At 33.3% G+C, this 18348-nt stretch overlaps 2 protein-coding genes across 2 annotated transcripts; one reads left to right on the top strand and one right to left on the bottom strand.

The window, feature by feature from the left end:
• The first annotated feature begins 7142 nt into the window (after positions 1 to 7142).
• On the top strand, positions 7143 to 15730 carry LOC126773268 (ubiquitin-conjugating enzyme E2 Q2). Its single transcript, XM_050494088.1, has 8 exons — positions 7143 to 7413; positions 11254 to 11370; positions 12297 to 12397; positions 13175 to 13310; positions 13800 to 13971; positions 14165 to 14356; positions 14878 to 15105; positions 15260 to 15730. The coding sequence occupies exons 1-8, from the start codon at positions 7252 to 7254 to the stop codon at positions 15289 to 15291; spliced, it is 1140 nt and encodes a 379-aa protein (XP_050350045.1). The 5' UTR covers positions 7143 to 7251; the 3' UTR covers positions 15292 to 15730.
• Positions 15716 to 18268, bottom strand: LOC126773297 (glutathione S-transferase 1-like). The gene is made up of 6 exons (XM_050494125.1): positions 18101 to 18268; positions 17725 to 17869; positions 17296 to 17354; positions 16639 to 16786; positions 16275 to 16468; positions 15716 to 16000 (listed from the first exon to the last, which is right to left on the bottom strand). The coding sequence occupies exons 2-6, from the start codon at positions 17866 to 17868 to the stop codon at positions 15856 to 15858; spliced, it is 690 nt and encodes a 229-aa protein (XP_050350082.1). The 5' UTR covers position 17869; positions 18101 to 18268; the 3' UTR covers positions 15716 to 15855.
• Between the last annotated feature and the right edge of the window lie 80 nt (positions 18269 to 18348).

Here is an 18348-nt window from a genome sequence, read left to right as displayed (position 1 = left end):
TATACTTATATACGTCAAAACTTTGTTATCAATACTGTAGTGTTTGACATTGATATTGACATTTGAAAAAGTGACATTTTCGTTATAAAAAGATTTATCACTGGAAAACATTTTTAAGAACGTTTCAATAGAATCTGTACAAAAGTTGTAAAAAAGGAAACCTTATACTACAACTACATATACATTTATTTACTTTATTTACTTTTAGAATGACAATTGAATTATCTATAAAATAAGTACAATAAATCAAATTGATAATTATTTAATACAAAATTTAAAACTTACTTTTAATACATTTGATACAAAAATTAGTTAATATGTCAACTTGGGTTAAAGAAAGTTTATTCTCATCAAGAAACACATTCACTAATATGAGAACATAATATTACTACAACAATTGCCAAGCGACGTGGCAAAGCATTGTATATACATGATATTATTAAATGATAGAAAAATACAATTTCGAAGAGGGTATCTGTAAAACTTTGCATTATTGTCGAAAGACTGGTCTTATCGCAAATACATGGATTAAGTACAGCTAGGAAGTGGTATGAGTGAGTGAGAATTTTTTATTATTTATTTTATTTTATATTTAAATAAAAGTATTTATTTTTCATTGCTACTTTTTATACTATTAAAGTTAATAAATAATTTTACATTATTATACAGTTTGTTTCATATTATGTATTTTGTTATATTATTTTGAACATGTATCTTTAATAGTCTCTTAAACTCACGCATACTTTTTGCATCTTTTTTTTTTGGTAAATTATTAAATCGTTTTGCTCCGTCAAACAAAATATTTTTTTTCTCATAGCTAATAGTACGAGGTTTTGATAGTTTTATGTTATTATCGTTTCTTAATTTCATTCTTTGTGATTGTTTGTGTGTATATTTTTATCTGAATTTTTTTTGATTAGTATGCAAATAAAGTAATTGTAAGTTTGAGCGACAATCACTTTGTATCTTTGTAAAAAATTAATCCTAAGTACTTTTCTTCCCCTACTTTATTTTTAATTTGATTATTTATCATTAATGGATTGTGGTGTGTTATTTTCTTATTTTTGGCTGAAAAATTATATAATTTGTTTTAGTAGTATTTATTGTTAGTAGGTTATATCGGAACCAGATATTTAAATTATTTAAGTTTTCTTGGGCTTCTGAAATTATGGTATGGATAGAGTTACCAAAATAAAATAGAGTAACGTCACCTTTTAATCCAATATTTTGGATGTTGTTTATATATATGTTTATATAAGAAATAGCAGGGGTCCCAGTATTGATCCTTGTGGTATACCAATCGTTTTTTTTACGATTGCTTTGTGTTTTACCAATTTTAACAATCTTAACTCTGTTAGTGAGATAAGTTTTTAAAACGTTATGTGCAACTTCTGTTATACCGATGGCCGCTAACTTTTGTAATAATAGATTGTGGCTTATAGTGTCAAAAGCTTTTTTAAGGTCAATAAATATTCCTAAAGCTATTTGTTTGTTATCAATACTTTGTTTTATTTTTGTAATCAAATCTACTGTTGCGGATAGAGTATTAGATTTTTGTCTAAAACCGTACCGTTTATTATATAATAAATTTTGACTTCTTAAATATGTTTCTAAGCGATTATATATAATCCTTTCATATATTTTTGAAAGAATCGGAAGATATGGGCCGATAATTACTGGGATCGGATTGATTTCCTGTCTTAAATATTGGCGTGACTTTGGCAATTTGGAAATGTTCCATCTTTAAGATTTTTATTGATACAGCTAGTAATTTCTTGAACTACTAAGTTTGAAATACATTTTAGAGATTTAGTATATATGCCATCTATTCCTGAACTAATATTGGTATCTAACTTCTGTATGATCCCAGCTACTTCGCTTTCTGTAGTCGGTGTAAGTTGGGTTTGCGTGGTGTTTCTAAATGATTTGGAGGAAGTTCGCCGTCTCTATGCCGGTGTCGTGCGATCGATGGCCCTCTACGGGGCACCCGTTTGGTCTCACTGACTATCGGGCGTCCGCCGCTGCAGGACTAAGATCCAAAGTTCGCAGCGGAGAGTGGCCATCCGCATAGTGCGAGGATATCGCACGATATCCTACGAGGTGGCAACCGTTCTAGCGCCCTTTCCACCCCTGGATATTCTGGCGGATATGGATGCGAGGGTCTACCAACAGATCCGCATCCTCCGCCAGAACAGTGAAAGCGCGCCCACTTCGAGTGCGCTCGAGGTGTTGAAGCAGCAGGAACACCGGGGAGCTCTTGCGACGTGGCGCGACCTGTTAAGAACGGTACGCACGCAAACGCGTCGTTGGAGCGATCCTGCCAGCCTTCTTAGCCTGGATGAGACGAAAGCGACGAGTCACCTTCCGACTTACGCAGGTAATGACCGGTCACGGTTGTTTTGGAGAATAATAAAAATGCTTCGCAGGGAATCGGCGTGGAGGGCCGTAGTCTCCTTCTGTGAGACCGTCATGGTCCAGAGGAGACGGCGGAGCGGGAACGGAAAAGGGCTGATCCTGCTCCGAGCTGCTGATGAGAGCTCCGCCGAGTCACTAGTGGAGCAAAGCAGATAATGATTGTACCCAGTACCCAGAGATAATGATTGTCATCCAAGCATTTTTCTTCGATTAAATTATGATTCAGGTTCTTCTGTATAAAAAGAGAAATTCCGCCACCTCGTGCATTACACCGGTGATTGAAATAGTGTACATAACCAGTTATTTGGAGCTCTGTTAGCTTCATAGTTTTATTTAATCCACGTTTCCATCAACAATTACATCCAGAGGATTTTTAAATGACTGAATTACACATTTTAGTTCATCTAATTTGGTTGACTTAACAAGGCTCCGAGCATTTGTATAAAGAAATCTAATAGATTTTTTGCTACTTAGAACATTTTCATAAGAATCAGTAATCTGGTAGGAGACAATGTTATCTAAAGGTGAAATATCTTAATTGTTTTGATTAGTTTCTAATTTTCTTAGTTTTTTGGTGCAGATTCAGTGATTTTAGGAACTCCTCTTATATATTTTATAATAAGGTGCTTATTGCCTTTGTCGGGTTCGTATTTAATTTTTTTTTTGTAAGTCTTTTAATTGTTTTTGCTGTAAAGGTGTCTGATCAGAATATATTTTTAAATCAGACTTTTCTTCTTGCGTAAAGGGGTTAATGTTGTTTCTTTTAATTTAAATATTATTTTAATAGGACGGTTATATTTAGGATCATATTTTTCAACCCGGAAGATTCTTTCAGGTTCTGGACACTGTAACAATTATTTTTAAGGCTTTGCTTACTACTGTCTTATCTTTCTCTAAGCAAACAAAACAATAACAAGTTGCAACCAATAAAGATGAAAATCTTTATTGGTTGCAACTTGTTCTGGAGTTCCAACAAGCATTTTTTTTTTATATTCGCCGGGAGGGCTAATGACTCTACTCCACCTGATGGTAAGTGGTAGTAGAGTCCAAACGCGACGACGGCCAGTACAGACGGGAAAAACGTTCTGCACTAGCCGCCTTCGCCTTGCCGGCCCGCAAGATGCCTCTTCACGCCTCGTTTGTAGGAACCCGGGTTGTAAGAGGAGGGGAACACGTGAGCTGGTAAGGAATTCCATTTTTTGGAAGTGCAACAAAGAAAGGAGTTGCCAAATTTCTTTGTTCGCGATGGAATTGATGTCACAGTTAGGCGGTGACATCGAGAACCAGCTCGCGTGGACTTAAGAAGGAAGGGGGAAGCAGGAATTAGAGAGAATAATTCCTCAGAGCACTCGCCGTGATACAGTCGATAGAAAGCGCTCAGTGCTGCTATCTCACGACGCAATTGTAAAGGTTCAAGGGTGTTTGTGACCTTTACGTCGCCAATAATGCGTACGGCACGTCGCTGCAACCGGTCCAAGGCCTCAAGTAGGTACTTAGCGGAGCCATCCCAAAGGTGCGAGCAATATTCCACGCAAGACCGTACCTGTGTTTTGTACAGCAGGCACAGTTGTTGTGGCGTGAAAAAGCGCCGCACCTTGTTCAGAACTCCGAGTTTCCGTGAAGCTGTTTTTATAACAGCCTCGATGTAATCCCTTGGACTAAGGTCCCAGCGAACGTCAATCCCCAGCATGGCGATTTTGCTTTGCAACACCAGCGTAGTACCACAGAGGGAGGGAAGAGGGGAAAATGTTGACTTTTTCGCCGTGAGAGCGCATACCTGTGTTTTATTGGCATTAAACTCAACAAGATTATCAGAGCCCCATTTGGCGATGAGCTCTAACGTCCTATCGAGTTCAATGACAAGATCCTTCCGCCTCTCCTCAATTTACGCTCGCCCAGCCACTGCGCGTCCGTGGTATCCACCATGCACTGTACTATCGTCTGCATAGCAATGTATGTTCCCAAGAGAGAGCATATCATTGATATGCAAAAGAAAGAGTGTGGGAGATAGCACAGATCCCTGGGGGACCCCAGCATTCACTACATAGAATTGTGAAGCGCAACCATCAACTAAAACACGAAGGCTACGCTTGTGTAGGAAGCTGGCAATCCAGGTGCATAGCTGAGCAGGCAGACCATATGCCGGCAGCTTGGAGAGAAGACTTCTGTGCCAGACCCTGTCGAAAGCCTTGGAGATATCGAGGCTGACAGCCAACGATTCTCCATGCTTGTCGATAGCTTCACCCCAGAGGTGTGTTACATACGCTAGAAGATCACCTGTGGACCGTTTCGGTCGAAACCCGTATTGACGATCATTAATTAAACAGTGATCTTCTAGGTAATGGATCAGTTGGTTGTTTAAAATCCGTTCCATCACCTTACAAAGTACTGAGGTGATAGCTATTGGCCGATAATTTGCCGGGTCAGACCGATCCCCTTTTTTGGGAACCGCTAGCACATTAGCTCTTCTCCAAGCCTCCGGCACACTTCCCGAAGAGAGAGAAAGTTGGAACAGGCGCGTTAACAAAGGAGACAGCTCCGCTGCGCACTTCTTCAGCACTATGGCTGGTATTCCATCGGGACCGCTAGCTTTCCGTACATCAAGTGATTGCAGCTCCGCACGCACATCACGTTGCCTGATTTTAATGTCAGGCATCGTATGGCCACATGCAGGTATTGTAGGTGGCAGTGCACTACAATCATCGATGACGGAGTTGTCGGCAAAGAGTTTAGCCAGGAGATCAGCTTGCTCTTGCGGACTGTGAGCTAGCGATCCGTCCGGATTTCTGAGCGGTGGCAGCGAAGGTTGGCAGAAATTATTTTGCACAGACTTGGTCAGACGCCAGAAGCTACGGGAGCCCCTAGGATGCGAAACAAGGTCATGACCAATCTGTACAATGCGCTGTGCATCCGCTCTCGTGTATGCCTTTCTACAGGACTTAGAATTTTTATTATAGTTTGCTTGCAGTAAGTCAATGTTAGATGCCCCGCTAATGCAGCCGTTGATCCACTTGCGATATGCCGCCTGCTTAGATGATACAGCATCGGCACATTCACGAGTGAACCAACGGTTACGCGTACTCCTACTGACGAGATCTGAGCTAGGAATGTAGTATTCCATTCCCAGCATGATCTCGCCAGCCACAGCAGCGGCACTAGCTGTCGGGTCATTCCCACTGAAGCAACGTTCCTTCCAAGGGACCGACGCATAGTAATCGCGCATACCGTCCCTATCCGCCGACTTATAGTGCCAAACGCGACGTTTGCATACCGCTAGTGGCGGCAGCTTGGCCTGTGGCACTCTGGTAGAAATAAGGCTGTGATCCGAAGAGCCAAGAGGAGCCTGAACCACAACCTGATATTCCATCGGGTGAGAAGTCAGCAGAAGGTCCAGTAGAGAAGGTGCTTGCCCATCAATGTCTGGGATCCTGGTGGGCTGATCAACCAGTTGAGTCAAGTCATGTGTGAGAGCAAAAGCATGAGCAGTCCTTCCAGCATGGTCAGTTTTGAGGGATTTCAACCAGGATTATATTTTTACTTCTTAATTCTCGTTCATTAATTCCTGTTATTATATTTTCACTGATATTGTAAGAATCTTTTTCTAAAGTTGCATCGGATTTTTCACCCAAAGATCGAAGGTTTTCTATTTTACTCTCTAGAGTTATATTTTTATTTAATAAGCACGTTAGGTCAGTTTTAATCATATCTTGTTCTATTGTAAGAGACTCAATAGTCGACTTTATATCACTTACTTGTGTTTTAATTACAGTTATATCATCCGTGATTTTTTCGATGAAGTCTTTTTGACTGTTACTTATTAATGTTAATGTTGACATAATATTAGACATTTGCTGCCGTATTTTACTCAATTCATCCCTTATATGGTCATCCTGTTCATCATGCTTCCGTGTGCTGCGAAATGTTGTTTTAGTTGCGCTCGAAAATTCTTCTTTCGAATTCACTTTAATACGGTTCGGTTGTGTCACTCCGTACTACGCTTGTGGCACTTCTAGTCGGAGATCTTACTACACTTATGTTGTTCTGTGTAACTTACGTATGACGTTGTGCGTAGAGGACTAAAAATTATGAGCTCGTCGTCGCTCGTGCCGTTTGCGATTTTATTATGTAGGATGAGAGATGTTTTTCTCTTGCTGAATAATTTAAATAGTTAAAATAATTTGTCGACACGTCTGCTCTGCACGCCACTTCAGAAATATTGTGATTAATATTTATCTTTGTACTATATTAATATTTATCATATTTATTACAGATATTTGACTAAATTGTGAACAAAAAAAAAAACAATGTAAATAAAGTTTAGTGTATTTTAACATGTTTTTTCATTAATTTTTAAAAAAGAAAAAAAAACAGTATTAGTGAAAATCAAAAAGATATGTAGAATTAAATGTTTTCTAGTGTGAATGCTTTTTTAATATATATACTAGAAAGAAAAAAATATTATTAAAGATAGAATGGGGACATTAGGTTTTAAAATAAAAATTACTACACTTTATTCTTAACAGAATAGATATTTCACAATTATTTTACGATTACTATACGATATACCTTTGTTTTGTAATAAGTATTTAGTAAATTTAACGTTACAACAGTTTATATTTCAAGATTTAATAAGACAACATTACTATGTATAAAGAAAATGAGAAGGAAGATAAATGTTATTTTTTAAGCGCCCTCTGTCGTCAATATTTGTATTTGTAGATGTCCGCCATTGCGCTCCGCCATTTTGCTTGGTTCGGAGTGAACGTAAAACTATTTTTATGTATTCTAATGTGGCAAATAGTTATTTAGTTTAAAAATTAGTGTTTCAATACACTAATGGCTTGCTTAAATACCCTTAAGTTAGAAATAAAGACTCTAGAACAAGTGTTTCCAAAAAACCATGAGCGGTTTCAGATAATGTCAGCTAGTGTCGACGAACTGACCTGCAGATTCGTTGGCAAAAATGGAAAGAAATATGAAATACATGCAAATATCACGGTGAGTACACTAACTTCTTTGATAGAATTTTTCTTCGTGGTAAAAATGAGAAAGTGAAATGAATGATAGCTCGTATTGATTATCGTTGTTAGGACAAAGGGTCGTGTTTATGAGGGCAGGGCTGTCAACAAAAGGTTTACGGAAGTGATTATTTTCCTATTGAAATTGATTATAACGCGTGTTTCGTTTCACAAAATACTGAAAAGTAACGAGCTTGTTTATTTACGTTTTACACTTAGCTATGTTTTCGCTTTACGCGCATGTTTTTCATCATATTATGACATTTTACTTAGATGATTTTACGGGTCCATGACGAATCATCGTATCGATTACTCAGATTTCAGTACTCTATTCGTGTAAGTTGAGACTTTACAGCTATATTTATTGAGGGTAACATCTGTTTTGTTTAAATAACGGTATTGATGCGCGATTTTGGGACAAAGACTCTTAGTCATGCTGGCTACCTGGTTTTTGTGATAACTATGCCTTTATTTACAATTTTTTACCTTCGTCCAAGTTCTTATTGTAAAATCAATATCAGTAATTCAACTTTTTGTTTATTGTCAATATTTATTTAACTTATTGTCAATGTTTATTTAACCAACAAATTGTTATAGTCAAACATGTATTTATTTAGATTTACAAAGTGTAATAACTTAAGACTGTTCATGATTATGTTCAAATAAATCACCTATAATACCTACCACCACCTGTAATATAGAATACCTTTAGTAAATAGAAACAATATCTGTAGAGATTTACAAAATATCAACATATTAATTAAGTGAGAAAGTAGTTTTTAATTTCAATTATAAATAGCCATATATATTACGCATAAACAAATTGTTCTTGGGTTGGATTTTGATGGATAATAACCAAAAACTATAAGTAAGCCTGTAAGTACTAAAAGCTTATAGACTTATTAAATCATTTTCCTAGATATATAGAGAATTATAATATACAATATTAAATATTTAATTTTCTGCATTGTTAATCATGTATTTGTTTCCATTTTATATTATATTTACTGTTTTGAATTATATATAACATAAATTTTGTTGAAGTTAAAAGTATTTCAATCCATTTGTAAGAATTGAAGTAATTATCTTAACCATAGAATTGGGAATTACTTCATTCTCTGTAGAATTGTCTGCGTTAATTTTTAAATGTGTTTCATCATGAAGAGTCCAAGTGGAATAATATAAATTTCCGTTCTTATATAAAGTGAGTATTTATTGGATTGGATTGAAATAAGTTACTTGCTATGATGGAAAATGTGCTTGCTTGCTATTAAGGTATATTTATTAAAATGTTAGTAAAGGATTAGTCTTAATTAGGACTTAAGGTTCAATGTTAAAATTTCTTATTAAAATGTGCAGTTAAAAAAGGAAACTAAAGCAAGTAAATCATTATTTTAGTTAAATTTCTCTAAAAATATAATTATTAAAACAAATTGAACACAAAAGTATTGTAAAAAAGAATCTGAATTAATCTTATTCTACATGCAAAACAGAAATACTGGCCTTGAATAAAAAAAAAATAGAAAAAACTTTAAAACATATAATCTTTAGAGAATACTTCTTGCAGGTAATACAAAGTTAGTTAAACTTCATATTTAATTAATAATTTTACAAAACAATCCATTAAAATATTTTTATTTAATTTCATTGCAAAACACTACCTTGGTTAACATTTAGAAAGGCTAGGTTTTAATATATAAAAAACTTAAATTTTTGAGAGCTAAGTTGACTCAGTGATTGGCAGTTGAACCCGCAAGGACCACTAAGCTTTTCATGTTATTTTGTGTTAACTTCCTTTTCATTTTATTTTACTGTTATGCATATGGTTATATTTATTTGTTTTATTTTATTTCATCTAATTATTATATTTTTATGAGATAATATGTATATTTTCTTTTTATGAATTATATTAGATGGATTACTTCGTTTACTCTTAAAATGTAAATATTGATTTTTTATATATGTACAACAGTAACAGCCTGTGAATGTCCCACTGCTGTGCTAAGCTCTCCTCTCCCTTTTTGAGGAGAAGGTTTGGAGCTTTTTCCACCACGCTGCTCCAATGTGGGTTGGGGGAATACATGTGTGGCAGAATTTCAATGAAATTAGACACATCCAGGTTTTCTCATGATGTTCTCCTTCACCGTCAAGTGCGAGATGAATTATAATCACAAATTAAGCACATTAAAATTCAGCGGTGCTTGCCGGGGCTTGAACCCACGAACATCGGTTAAGATTCACATACATATATATTTCTTTAATATTTTTTTAAGAAGCCTATGCCTTTTCACAGTAGATTTTATGACATGTTAACTTTATCCATTCAGCCTATGAGATTTCATTGTTGTTCAGTAGGTCAAGTATAACATCTGTTCCTGACATCTTTCTTTTACATATAGGCCATTATGTCACTGTAGAAAGCTTCTACAGTGACATAATAGTATATATAATTGGAACATGCACAAAAAGCCCGGTTTCTCTGAACCCATTAGTCTTGTTATGAATACTTAAAAAATCCTAACTTTCTTCTGAAGGTTGGTTAGAAACTTGTACGTAAATGTTAAATATTTAATTCATTGGAGTGGAATTAAATAAACTATTCTCCAACAGCTACACGTCCTGGCTTCGCACGGGTAAAATAAGTGTCTACATTAAATGTTAAGTCGTAATATTATTACTACATTGGTTGACGCGTTGCAAGTCAGTAAAGCTCCCAGTCGGCATGTTTTTTTCCTTCGTCTTCAACAACCATATTTCAGGCAATTTATATAAAACTAAAATACTGAATATGACAACTGAACCTTTCTCATAAGTCTCTCCATCCCGTATGATACCCGTATTAAAATCCGTTCGGTAATTTTAATGTTTATCGCGTTCAAACAGACAGACAAACGCAGCGGGGGACTTTGTTTTATAATAGGTATTGATAGATAATATAATTCAAACATTAGAGTATTTTAATGAGTTAACTTTAATGACTTTTAACTTTATGGAAGTCTATCGATGCTTTGACTTAAATTAATTAATTTCGTCATACATTTTGGTATCAAAAGTTTCAAATCATTTATTTTTTTGTTAAAAATGCATTTCTGGATATTATTAACCATATTAAACATGTACCTTAATAATTCCTATGAAGTTGTCCAATCTACCTCTTTAAAATGTATATAGTTGGACCAACCAACCTCCTTCGTTTAACAATAATAATCACGCAATTGCGCACATGTCAAAAACGTATTACGTGACTGCGCAAATAATTTTACATGACCACGGAACCCTAATGCAAAATGTTTCGAATTTTAATATAACGTTAATGTAATTGTTTAATCTAACTGTACCTATGCAATATGATCTTTATACAGCTCCACTAAGATAAATTAAAGATCACACATGATATTGTAACCTCTAAAAAATATTATATAGAAAGCAGTTTTTAGTAAATGGTGAAAAAAGGTCGACATATACAGCTGCGTTTTGCAATTGGTCAAATTGACAGTTCTATTCTAGTTTCCTCCACTATATATAAGCATATTTCTATTGATTCCCGTTTATTTTATAATTGAGCACTCCACAAAAAAACACGTTCTACGTAAGACATCTTGAGTTACTAAAAAGAAAATACGAAATTTATTGGTTTAGCAAATTTTTTATTTTACGCGATTGTTGCCAATGGCCATAGTGTGTTAATTATGCAGGTTGAGTACTTTTCCGAAAAACTATTGATTTTTTTTTATATGCGCTGCTTATATTAATAGGGGGGAATTTTCTATACGGGAATTATTTTCCTATCCTTATTTTTCTTTTAATTATATTTTTACAGGAAACATACCCAAACACACCACCCGTGTGGTTCGCAGACAGTGAAGACCCCATTGTGACAAACGCTGTTCAGATCCTGAGCAATACACAGGGCAGGGATAATCATGTTATAAATCAGGTAATTTGAGATATAATTTTTTTTTAAAATAAAATATGTCTAAAACTATAATAGATCGATCAATCAAGTTAATTTCTCAAGAGATAAATAATTGGTAAATGAATTGAAAAAATCTTTAGTATCGAGTCGATTGCTCGGTTATTGTTCTAATTAAGATAAGATGTTGTAAAACTTTACTTTATGCATTCTATTATATTTATCTTTCATCAACGTATTAAATTCAATACATGATTTTTTGTAACACATTGCTTGTTCTTTTGAAATTAAAATAAAGATAATTTATAAACATCGTAATACAAAAATATTAGTTCAATTACTAATGTAAATTTGAAAAATTAATTCCTGCAGGCCATGGTCTTTCGACAGCGGATTATGTTTTTTTTTTTTTGGGAAAGATTAACATTATAAGCCTCTGTATCTATGTTGCATATCTATATCGCAATGGAACGGGACAACTAGCGATGTAAAATTCACAGGCTCGATCCTGACCCCTTAGCTGTAATCGTCCCCACTCCTAACACAAGCTTTAAATGGAAGGGTAAATTGGAATGTTAGTAATTCCTTAAAAAATAACGGTCAATCGTAATATTTTTTTTAAAAAAACATACATTTTTTTAATAATATTTAAAAAAAAAGTTTTTGTTTACTGATAATGAAGGATAATTTTTTTTTATCTGAAGTAATTCTCAGTAGCAAGGAATTAGGAAGTTGACAGCGTAACACTAGTGTTTCTGAAAATCCGGTCGTATTCCGTGTGAATACTTGTTTCTGTCAATTATGCATCATCGGTTGTTGGGACCTGTTAAGTAAAAACGCCGCGTTCGAAATTTGCTGTTTTTTTTAAATACTCAGTTCACTTTGATATTTTGATTTTTTATATTTGAAGAACTAATGTCATTAATTTTTAAATTATTCTTTTTAAACAGGTCGGGATTTTGCTGAGAGAACTATGCAAATTACATGGCGTTCCAGAACCACCAGACTTGGATTCTTTGTCGCTTCCCGTCCATCCAGCACCGCAGCAAAGGTTTGACATATTTTTTACATCTAGTCTAATTACCGTCTCTGCATAAAGGAAATACTGAGTTGACTTAAACTAAAAATTAATTAATTAAAAAGTGCTTCATGATAGCTTATACTTTTTAGGTTAATATATACGGTGACACCGTACATATTAACGTCACTAATTCATGAAACAAAAAAAAGTTTTTAAACATTTAATATTTAAACCAGACTTTTTTATGTCTTTGCTCTCAATTGTTTTTATAAATATATTAATTCATAATATATTCAGTTATTCCAAAATGTTTTTAAATCGTTTTGGTCCTTCTCACCTTTTGAGGTGATTAATTTCAAAATGGCATTTATTGTAACACAGAAGTTTAAATAACATATTTTTCATATTTCTAGCTTCAAAAACTACGAACTAGTAGATTTCTATAGAAAATCAAAACCGGGGGTACTTGGGGGAATACAAAATTGTATACTTCTATACCCACCACTTTAGGGTATGGATTGTACGTAATTATGTCAGTCAGTCATTGTTAAAGCTTTATTAAGTAGGTATATTATATTCTTGACGAGGTTTTACATCTTTTATTTAAAACATGTCAGCGTGTTGCCACGAAACGTCACGCGGTGACTCGTTTAAACTCGGCGAAGAACCGAAACGCGAAAGTTTAACTATAGTGTAATTTGTATTGTAAATAATTATATTAAATAACAAGTGCACAACTATTTGTTTAACAGCAGATAAGAGAATACAATGTTTCACATGAATAATAAGATGTTATTATTTTCACAGAGTACCGAGCGTAACCTCTAATGGTGCGGAATCAGGCACAGAGGAAGACGAGGAAATGGCTGCTGAGGAGGATGAATCAGAGGGAGAGGATGACTTGCCACTTGAGATGGTTGATGATGCTGGTCGTAGCAACAAAGTATGTATTGACTGTAAATTTTAAGTTAAATAATATTAATGTTCACCTGGGGCTTCACCCGCATGTTAGGGGGGAGGACAGGTGTTAGGAATGAGCTTGCCTATGACATTCCTTAGAATACAAGCTTGCTTCATACCAAGTCTTCTAAATCAGTTCAGTGGTTTATTCGTGAAACCGTAACAGATCTACAAAGTTACTTTTGCATGTAAGTATGAATTGAATTGGTAATTTTATGTGAAATCATTTGGGTTCATGAAAATATTTAAATAAAGTTATATTTAGAAACTGTTACTAAAACTAACTATTTCAGTGTAAATTGAAAGAATGGAATAGGGAGAAACGATCCATATTGTTCAGAATCAAGCAAATTAATTTAGCTTTACACTAAACTAAATCTTGTGATATGTATATTAAAAAGCGTTTGTCAGAGTGTACTTAATGAAGTATACATATTTTGAATTTGATTTACTAAAACAATATACTTTTCAGGATGACATGGAAACGGAACATTTAGCGACACTAGAACGATTAAGGCAAAACCAGAGGCAAGATTATCTATCAGGTAGCGTGTCCGGCAGTCTTCAGGCGACTGACCGTCTAATGAAGGAACTGCGCGATATATACCGCTCGCATTCCTTTAAAAATAATATGTATTCTATAGGTAAGATTTTATATGTTAAATCTAAAAATGTTTTATTAAATTAATATAAAATAGTGAACTTGAGGTCCTTATAAATAATTTTATTTGATACACAGTAATGTACTATTGTTTTAACAATGTTGGTAACATTATAAAATAATTATATTAAGAGGAGAAAAATATTCTAATGCAAATTAGTTGTTTGTTTTCTCAGAGTTAGTTAATGATTCACTTTATGAGTGGAACATAAGACTGCGATCGGTAGATCCTGACAGTCCGCTTCACAATGATCTGCTCCTGCTCAAGGAGAAAGAGGGCAAGGACTCTATCCTGTTGAACATCATGTTCAAAGAGACATATCCCTTCGAGCCGCCGTTTGTACGTGTTGTATATCCTATTATATCAGGTGAGGTTCCATAGCCATATAGAGTCACCATAAAGATATAATATATATTATAAATATTGGGTATTGAAAATTCTTTGTCATAAACAGTTTAAAATATATATTATTTACTTTAAAAAAATGTTTATCAAGTCAACACTCCTTATTAAGGGTTTGTACCGTTTAAGCAAATTCTCATAGAAATTCTGTCAATATTTTTTTTATAAATAAAGAAAGTTAAAACCAACCTTATATAAGATGGAACGTAATTTTTGCGCTGATGTCTTTGGACAAGAAATTGAATAGAAAAGAAAACTAGAAACTTTGTATATATCTAGTTGTTGTTTCTTAGGAGTAAATGAATTACAATATAATATGTAGATTACATGTAATATTGGATTTGGAAGGCCTCGGACTTTTTCAGTAAAAATCTGCTAAAAGTTGAAGTTCTCTTAAGTTTCTTTGTTATTTCTTATTAAAATGCCTAATATGCTTTGCTATAAAGTGATTTGTACTGTTTCTATTTTTTTTTATTTATATTTCAGGTGGCTATGTTCTCGTTGGTGGTGCAATATGCATGGAGTTACTAACCAAACAAGGCTGGTCCTCAGCATACACAGTGGAGGCTGTTATTATGCAGATAGCTGCTACTCTTGTGAAGGGAAAAGCGAGGATCCAGTTTGGAGCGACTAAGGTGGTCTCACAGTCACCGTATAGTCTGGCGCGCGCACAGCAGAGCTTTAAATGCCTGGTGCAAATACATGAGAAAAATGGTACACAATTAATTTACTAATAATTATATATACTGTGTGATATTGGTTTTGTTTAATATAATCAATCATATAGTTGTTGGACTTATAAGTGACACAAAATATAATCAAACAGAAAATATCTTAACTGCTTACAACATACTATTATTTTGTTCAGGTTGGTTCACGCCGCCGAAGGAGGACGGCTAATCCAGGCTGCTCTTGCCCTAAAAATAAGACTAACGTGCAACATACGTCAGTAACGCCCAAATACAAACACTATCCTTCAAAATTTTGACAAGTGACTTGATAAGTTCGCGTCGAACATAGTCTCCATAAATGTTTGTATGATTGCGCGCATTAGAAATGTGTTGTGTATGGATGGACAACATGTGGAAGATTCGGTATAGTATTGTGTACTTTAATCGATATAATAAGTGCTATTAATGTTCTGAGTGCGACGGGCGACACGAGAAACCTTATAAGACTTATAGGAAATGTTTAATGTGTAACGTTTTTTGTAATCAATAATTTCTCATAAAGTTATCCATATGGTAGCCCTAGACGTTACTGGAGTGTAAAGTTGGAAAATTCTTTGCATTTCGTTTTAGTTATTGAAATAAAAGAAAACCTGTGATTCGTAACGATATATGTTGTTTATATTTTATACCACTTTCCATATAATACTCTAGTATCAGCAACAACTCTATTTTACAATTCATTTTATGCCAAAATAACAGTTATAAAAATCTTTTGTATTTTATTTCTGGGATATCATAGTTTTGATTTCTGATTAAGCTTATTATTTTCCATAAATGCTTTAAGTCCAGCAACATGTTGGTCAGCTCCAGGTTGATTAATTCTTTTACATATTTCTTTTTCTGACATCTTTTCGAACCAATTCATCAACTTTGGATATCTGGAAGATTAATTAATTTTACCAAAACTATTGAGTTTGAATTTTTTTTAATTCACTCCTGAAATGCTTTTTATTTAAGATATTCATTAAATAAACTACCTTTAATAATACATCCTGTTGATACTAAAAACATGTTTAAAGATTACAATCTAAACATAAATACATTGAAAATTGTCCTAATTTTTTGCGTTTTTTATAGAAGGAAATATTTGTAACTTATAATGTTAAATATATGTACAAAAAAGAGATTCAAAATTTCTCCAAAACTACTTACTTTTTACTGTCTATAGGAAGTAAACCATGCAAGGTCGACATAGTTGTAATCACACTCAAATCGGCTAATGTTATAACATCATCAGCCAAGTATGTTGAATTGGACAAATATGCTTCCAGCATCCTATACCCATTTTCTATATTCCTTACCATAGACCTTGATAACTCTGTCAGTCTTCCTGTATATGTCGGTGCCTGGAATTGTGTCAAAATTTCATCAATATATTCAACTTATTTTTTTTACTTCTGTTTTATTTTTAATATTGTATATTACAAATTACATTAAAAGTTTAATTAAACATGAAAAACAACATTTATTATGATTTCAAGAAGTGTATGCTATTATTAAATTAATAATTTCTCACCATTACTGCTCTTAGATAGGGAAACAAAATCCCACAATCAAAGAAAAGTCGCTGGTTTATTGTAGCTCTTTTCTGTTTATCAGTCGGATAAAGATATGAGTGTTCTGGCTTTCCATATTTATCAAATAAATATAAAATAATGGCATGACTAAAAAAGAAATGTGTAATGAATTTTTTTTTTCAAATTGTAAATAATTTACATAACTATGATAATTGTATATAACATATATCTCGTACTATTGATAAGATAGTTTTATTTATATTTTTAAATGCTTTATTGCACAGTAAAAAAGTTTCGACTAAAGTAAAATTTAACACAACTGCATTTTCTCATTCAATATTAAGATAAGTAAGAATTAATAATTGTAGATATGTAATGGTGAAACAATTTATAACTATAGTTGTGTAGTATTAACAATCTTTTTAAAAACTTATAATTATTATAATTAGATTTTTTGCAATAGTAACTGTACATCTGGTATTGACAAATAAATTTACAATAAAGAATAAGTAATGAAAAGATTGTTTATGTAAAATGTAAAAAAACCGTTAATTGACATTGTTAGAATGAACGGAATGTATACTGAAAACAAATAGTTAATATAATCATGTGACATTCTTTTGATATATTATTATTATTGTGGGTTATTTGCTAACCTGTCACCTAAATAAAAACCATCCTCTTCTATGAATGGAACAGTTCTCATAGGATTTTTCTGAAATTAAAGAATCCATAATATCAAATGAGTTTTAGTAAAAAAAAAAAATATTATTATAGCAAGTATAATAAATATATTGTATTACAATTTATTTGCCTTCGAACAATATATTAATGTATGACTGCCTGTAAAACAAGAGAGACAGAAAGATAAAAGCCTTTAAATACTTTGGAAGAGATCACAAAAATGAATAGTACACAAGCAAATATCATACAGTCTTCTCTTTATAAGCCAAAGATATAAAAATAAAGATAAAACTCACTTATATTTGATTAGATTCTTACTGCTTTGCTTAAGATTTTTATATAATTGGCTATAAACATAATTAAGTTGTTTAAATTAATATTATTTTGACAAGCTACATTACCTTGGTCATATCGGGGGTGTCTTGTTCCCGCAACAAGGGATTTATATCACATGCATTGTATTTGATATCAAGAAGATCAGCAACCATCAACACAGCGCGGGCTGGTGGACTAGCATCGACTTTATATATTGTTGTAGGCATCATTCTGTGGCAGGTGGTAGGTACATTACAAAAGTCTTATTCTAATATTCAAGATTTTAAGGTTCTTATGACAACTAAAATTAAGTATCTTTAAGTAAAATGGTGACTAATTGACATTTTAACCAATACCTTATTCTTTAAAATTCAATTATATATTATTGCAATATTAAGTCCTTATATATAATAAACATATATAGTAAATATATTGAAAGCAACTTATACAAAATCTACTTACATATCTATTTTATTGGCTACAAATATTTCATTATGTTTAACATTTAGTTTCGATACAATATTAGATAGGCAGCTATAAAAGTAATCACTAGGATAATATAGTAAGCGTATTATATTATGTAGGTATATATTGTAATAATATTATTTTAGATTACAAATGTCATGATCAAGTCAACAAATTTTACGTTTTGACAATTCTGTTCCGTAGCGGCAGTGTCGCCCGATATTTGCCCGATAATTTACGGTCTT

This window comes from Nymphalis io, chromosome 14 (genome assembly GCF_905147045.1).
Source record: "Nymphalis io chromosome 14, ilAglIoxx1.1, whole genome shotgun sequence".
Classification (NCBI taxonomy): Eukaryota; Metazoa; Arthropoda; class Insecta; order Lepidoptera; family Nymphalidae; genus Nymphalis; species Nymphalis io.
Note: the sequence above shows the minus strand (reverse complement) of the source record. Positions and strands in the feature narration are given on the sequence as shown.